The following is a 6,383-nucleotide window of genomic DNA, read 5'->3' as shown; positions in this document are numbered from 1 at the left end:
CTTCTTCAGGTTCTAAACAAAAGGTAAATGAGGACACGGTGTCAGTGGACAGAAGCCAAAAGCCGCATCGTCTGATGAAGGCTACTTGACACTCGCTGAGGGCGAGAGTGACAGCAGCATTGGGCCAGGGCAGGCCTCCCCCAGGCCCAGGCAGGGTGGAACGGAGGACAGGGATTTCTAGCGCTTCCCAGAGGAAGGAACCAACCCCAACATGCCCAGTTCATTCTTCCCAAATGTACCATTCACGGCCCCTCCTGCTCCTGGTGGAGGGACTACGAGGGTGAAGAGAGGCCGGACGGTAGGCTTGCCACGTCGCGGGAGACCCCGAGAACAGGACAGCATTCAGAGTGTGTGAGCTCCCAGGGCCGGGGCTTGTCCGCTGAGCAAACGGGCGCAGACCTCGAGGTGCTGGGGGAGTGGAGTCTGTGCTTCAGCACAGCTCCTGGGATCCCCACGTGCCCATTGCCCTTGGCTCTTGAAAATGACTGGTCCTATGTTCCTGACAGCTGCCTCCGAAGGCTGTCCCCAGAGCTTAGCCACATCTCAGACGGCCCTCGTGACCTTCAAACATTTCCGGCAAGCTGCAGTCAGACCTTCTTCTCGGAGGGTCTGCGGGCTTCTAAAACCTCTGATTCCCAAAGTGACCCCAATGCTCTCACTGTCCACTTTGCACCTGGAGTTTCCGCCCAATGTCTTCCTCTTTGGTGAAGGCTTCCCCACCCTGAAGGCAACAATCACACTGTACTGCCTTTATGCTTACCCCTCCCCCGCTCCTGCCTGTGAACTACCAGAAGTCTTTTTGCCTCCCTACCTCCAGTGGCCAGGCCGACACGTGTTTACTGAAATGGATGAAAATGAGCCAGTAGGCAGGTGGGCCTGGCTTGGCTTCCAAGCTGTGGGGATTTCTGCATACAGACTGAAGTTCTCCTTAGAGTACTCGTATTTTCCTGCGGCCATCAAAGAAACGGATACTGCCATTTGCAGCGCCTCTCTGAATTATGGTATAATTAATATTCCGGGAGGTGATTTCACTGCCGCAATTTAAAAAGGTTCTGGCTGGGAAGACGGTCACGGTTGCAATTGCACTGGACTCCACTGGGTGTCGCTGTTGTCACTGCCACGAGAAGATGATGGCGCTGTTGTGGAGTCCCGGGGCCTTCCGGCTGACAGGTGAGTCTGGCTCCTTTTTGACCTCCCTTCCCAAACACGCTACCAACTCCTGATTTGGTACATCTACAGTTGGGTTTCCTCTGAACCTCCAAATCTCAAGCCTTGGGGAAAGGCAAGGCAACTGCCCATCCCACTGTAGCCCAAACCCCTTTTGCGCTCTTAAGTCCTCTTATTTGTTCTAGCCAGTAGAGATGAGAGAACAGCTGATCACCTTTGTTAAGTCTGGAACTCCTTACTTTAAATCAGATTGAATTCCTCATGCTCCCTTTATAAATACAGGCAGGAGAAACCTCCCACCCTTTCCTCTTGGGCTTCCAGGTTCTTAATCCCCTGCCAGGGTTCCTTCTCGGACCCTCCTGCCAGGCCTACGGCACAGTCCTCCCTTTTTCTAGAGACCACAGTTGAGGACACGGTCTGACAGCTGCTCAGAGGGAGAGGCTGAGAGGAGCTCGGGAAGCCTGGGGCTTGCTCTGGTCCTCTGTCCATTTGGCCGCCTAAATGTCTTCCCATGCTGTGCCTTCGTCTCCCCAGTGCCTGGCCGGCTCCGGGTGCGCCGACGTCTCAACGTGGGGGGATCACGGAGGTGACTGTCCCCTTTGTTTCATAATAGGCATCAGGGTTGTTTCGTTGTCTTTTCCATAATAAAGGATGAAGTGCTAGGAAAAGCTCTAAGAGGGTGATAATCCAAGGACAGGGCTACATTTCGCCCCTTCATGAGAACTGAACCGGATTCCGCAGGTCTCCTCAATCTTCTTCCACCTAGCCCCAGAGAACCCATTCTCCGCTTTCTCGTAGTCTCTGGCTGTTTTGTCTTGTCCAACGAACTGTGGCTTATTTCCTATTCGTTTTCTCCATCATCTAATTTACAGTTTTCCTCCAAGCAGTCCACCTGAGGGGAATCGTCCTCAAAACAAGGCACGGTACACACGCGAGTGTGTGGAGCCCTATTCTGAGCCAGGCCCGGAGCGGCCCCTTTCCCTACACCGTCCCCCCAGAGCTCCTCTCAGCCCCACGTGAGGCCTTGGAGCCCCGGTGAGGAACAGGGTGGGGGCCCAGCCCTCCCTGACTCCAGGACCCCCTCCGGCAGGAGCACTTGAAGGCGCAGCGTGAACGCGGTCTCCCCCACCCGAGGGCTCCATGGCACACACTGCAGGACCTTCCAGAGCCCTCTTCCTGCCTCACTATGTAACCGGATGAACTCCCCGACACCCTAGAACTTGACAGGCCACATTCTCTGAATGATGGAAAGGTTGGGTTTCTTTTGTTTTCTTTTTAATCCTGCAGCTTATTCGGAGGAGCCAAGAGGACTTAATTTTAAAAATTATCTTGTTAAAAATGAGTAAGTGTGTTTACATATTTGCTCAAAAGCTCAGTCCTCTCAGAAAGGCAGAAAATAAAGTAAAAGAGCAATGACTGGGGAGTTTCAAGCTCCTTTGGAAGCTGTTGCCTGTCCCCCCTGCAGACTCTGCCCCTTGAGGGGGCCCGGCAGCCACGGGGGAGGCAGGGTCTCCACGGCGCTCCGCAGCCCCACGCAGCTCTCTTCCACAGACGGTGACCTGGTGACCAGGTCCCAGTGAAGATGTGGGGGTCCTCAGAGTTCCCCTGGTCTGAGGAGTGTGTGCATTTTCACAGGAAGAGGCTGCTGACGAGAGGCTCAGATGAGACACTTTCTGGCGGCCAGGGCAGGGGAGCCCCTTCCCAGCGTCCGCGCGCCCCTCCTAGGTGACCCATCCTCTGCCAGAGCTCGTCCGCCCCCTGGCCCTCGTGGGGAAGGGACCGGGGACGGGGATGACACCCGCTCTGTCAGCTTGACAGGCCGGGGGGGTGCTCCAGACCCGCTTCGTGCTCAGTCATTCCGAGGCTCTGTGAACGTGTGACCTTCGTCCCCCCTGGGTTCCCGGGCCTCTGCTCCTGCGGCCTTTCTCTCAGGACGCCGCTGGAGAGCTGGCACTGTTTTGCTGTTATTGTTCTTATAAACTTAGGAGGAAATCGAACGTTTTCTTGAATCTATGGTTTTATCAGAAGTGGGGAAATGAAAGGCCTCGAATGTCACTTTAAAAATCAGAGAAAGTGGGCACCTGGGTCGCTCCGTGGGTTAAGCCTCTGCCTTCGGCTCAGGTCATGGTCTCAGGGTCCTGGGATCCAGCCCCGCATCAGGCTCTCTGCTCAGCGGGGAGCCTGCCTCCCCCTCTCTCTGCCTGCCTCTCTGCCTACTTGTGATCTCGCTGTCAAATAAATAAATAAAAATCTTTAAAAAAAAAAATCAGAGAAAGCACATTTCCTTGTGGAGATGAAGAACTTTTCACACCTGGTCAGTGTCCCGCATCCCTGTCACCTTTCTGGCTCCAGAAGGAAATGGGGCTTGTGAGCCCTGCTGCGGAGGCTGGAGGAGCTCTCGCTTCCGAAGCTTCAAGAGGGTGCGTGGGTTGGGGCGGGGAGTTGCTGCTTGAGCCAAGAAGAAAGACGAAGTGCATTTTTCTGCTAGGCTCTTAGCCCTGAACGCGTGAACCGACTGCCTCCCCCCTGTCCCCCCCAAGAGGCTAAGTTCAGAGTCAATTGGGAGAGGCCGAGCACAGAAGTGTGATACATTTTTTAACAAAAATTCCATCCCGGGACACACCCTCTTGTCAGGTCTCTGCTGAAGAGCCAACATGTGTGCGTGTGTGCTAACAGGAGGAGACTGCGGCACGCTGGCCGTGCCCCTCATTGCTTTCTCCTGCTCATGTGTATTAGTGTGCAAACATATAATAGTAGTAAAATAAGAAAGTTATTTGGAAAATAGAAATAAACACATTATGTAACTCTTATTTTTATGGAAACTGAAAAGCCTACAGATACTTAGAAAAAGACTTCAGAGGCAAACTTTTGAGGGGCATTTTTTTATTATAAATTTAATGTGGTTGATTAATGAAAAATCACAATGAAGTACCAAGAAAATGTTTGTCAATATAAAAATTTTAGCAGCATTTCCATAGTTTCAGGCTCTAACATTAGTCACACTTCCTCCCTCCCGCTACCAAATAAAGAATCCAACGGGACTACAGTAGAGCATCAAGATGTTCAGCTTAGTAAAGGCCTCAAGGAAATCCTCAAATCCAGTGTATCGTCTAATATTTCAACTCTCCCTGCTCCTGAATTTCTAGAATGTTGTATCATTCGCCTTAGTGTTTGAGACAAGAATTCTGTTCCTCAGGCTGCGAGGGGAGAAGAGGGGTGAAAATTTAAACTGGACTTGATATGTGGTGCTGGAACACGCATCCTTACGTACGTACACTCTCTACACGGATGACGACGAAGGGCCACTGCCGGGTTCACCAGTGTCTGGCATGTGGTGGCAGTGGGGGATGGGGGGGCGGAGGTGGGGGAGGGGAGGGCTGGTGCTTCAGCATCTGCGCTGCGAGGGGCAGGCCAGGGCCCCGCGGTCTCCCTCCAGCACAGGCTAACGGTAGGATTAATGAGAAGGGGAGACAGGCAATATGAAAATAGAATACTGGCAAACTATTCCCCTGCTTCTTTGGTACTTTCCAAAATTCTCTGATCAAAAAAGTATAGGGAAGCACACCATTAAAAAATTACAGTTTGAAGTATTTACAGAAGCGATTATGATATATTACAGAATCAATACACAGTATATGAACAGATTCCTCAGTGAGAGCCCTCGGGAACCCCCACCCCAGTATCAAGAGCACACCCGCGCTCGCACACCTGCCCAAATGTGCACCAGCCATCCCGACTCGCGCTTGTCTTACAGTCTGTTCAACAGGGAAAACACCACTTTCCAATCTACACTTTCCTTTGAAAAGGTTCTTGAAATTTGCCACGGAAATCACGACGTACAAGGGTTTGTTGAATACTGGGTCCTAGGCAACACAGCTCCACTCCCATGTTGAATATGTCGGAGATAACGCTATCTAGTCTACGCACACACTACGCAGCCGACAGGGAAGTAACCGCACCACGCCGTGTCATCACGATGCCAGTTTAATGCACGTGACTCTGTACAGTAGTTAAGTTAGCTCTGGAGGGGACTCTACAGTGTAGGTGAACAGTGTGGTTTGGAACCCTAGGGAAGGGACGCGGAGAAGCTGGGGGCGGGGGTGGGCAGCCCGCGTGCCACGTGCCGCCCCCACGTGCCCACCCCAGACCACCCCTTGTGCGCGGCGTGGAAGAAGACACTGTCACACGTAGGGGAGGATCCCGTGCATGAGGAGGGCCATGATAGCGGCGCTGAACAAACCAGCCACGGGCACAGTCACAAACCAGGCCACAAAGATGTTCCGGAAGAGACGCCAGTCCACGGCCTTCCGGGAGCGGATCCAGCCCACGGCCACCACCGAGCCCACCTGTGGGAGCACAGACATTCCAAGGTGAAAACGGAGGCCCGTGAATTTAAGGGTGAGGCACAGACTCTACAGTCAAGCCATGGAAAGCGGCTAATCTCAGAAGTAAACTGCATTATAAAACCACCAATTCTTGCCTCTTGATTTGTTCAAAGCTTTTAAAATAATTAAGATCTTAGGTATAATTACTTTCGCGCGATTCTGCTGCGCGCACAGTGCTGACACACTTCGCCTATGATCCGTTGCATCTGAGTGGAACGTTAGACAAGTGCGTGTCCCCCCTTCTCTCTGCACCTCATAAACTAACTTGACTTCAATATTCCGCAGGCGGGCTACGGCGGACCACAACATACGATCCTGCTTTGACAGGGCCGTGCCACGGCGACAACGTACCCCTTCCCTTGCAAAAGCAGCATCGTGAGTGTCAGAGCTGGAGAAGACCTCTGAGAATGTCCAATCCACATGGTTCATTTTGCAGACGCTAAGACAGATCCCGAGGGGCCCCGGGGCCGGGAGAACTGCCGCAGCCTGAGGACAGAGCTCAGGCCGCTTGATTTTAAGCTGGTTTTCTCCTCTATCTCAAGCGCCTGGCTGTCTTTGTACCTTCGCTAGTGTGAAGGGAAGTAAACAAGTAAACGGCGAAGTAAAATAAAGTCAGACAAAGTGGCACATACACATTATTGGATCGGGACTGACACTCGTGCCTCACAAAACGACAAGTACAGATATTGGGAAATCACAACGTTAATATGGATTCAAAGCTTTTTCGAAACACTCACCGTTCATTTTTATGGTTTGTTGAAAGTTTAAAAAGGAAAAAAGACTCAACTTTAAGTATCCTAAAAATGAAAAAGTACAATTCCATAACATCTC

General features: G+C 52.1%; 1 protein-coding gene across 5 annotated transcripts in view; it reads right to left on the bottom strand.

The window, feature by feature from the left end:
• Positions 1–4,033: 4,033 nt before the first annotated feature.
• Positions 4,034–6,383, bottom strand: part of SLC20A2 (solute carrier family 20 member 2) — a 107,534-nt gene continuing 105,184 nt past the window's right edge. For all 5 annotated transcript variants that reach the window (XM_059156302.1, XM_059156306.1, XM_059156305.1 and 2 more), the window contains one exon: positions 4,034–5,513. In XM_059156302.1, coding sequence (XP_059012285.1) covers positions 5,349–5,513 — 165 coding nt within the window. In that variant the 3' untranslated portion in view covers positions 4,034–5,348. The remainder of the gene's footprint in view (positions 5,514–6,383) is intronic.

The sequence above is a fragment of the Mustela lutreola genome, chromosome 18 (assembly GCF_030435805.1).
Source record: "Mustela lutreola isolate mMusLut2 chromosome 18, mMusLut2.pri, whole genome shotgun sequence".
NCBI classification, from domain to species: domain Eukaryota; kingdom Metazoa; phylum Chordata; class Mammalia; order Carnivora; family Mustelidae; genus Mustela; species Mustela lutreola.
This window is presented reverse-complemented; position numbering and strand designations above follow the sequence as displayed.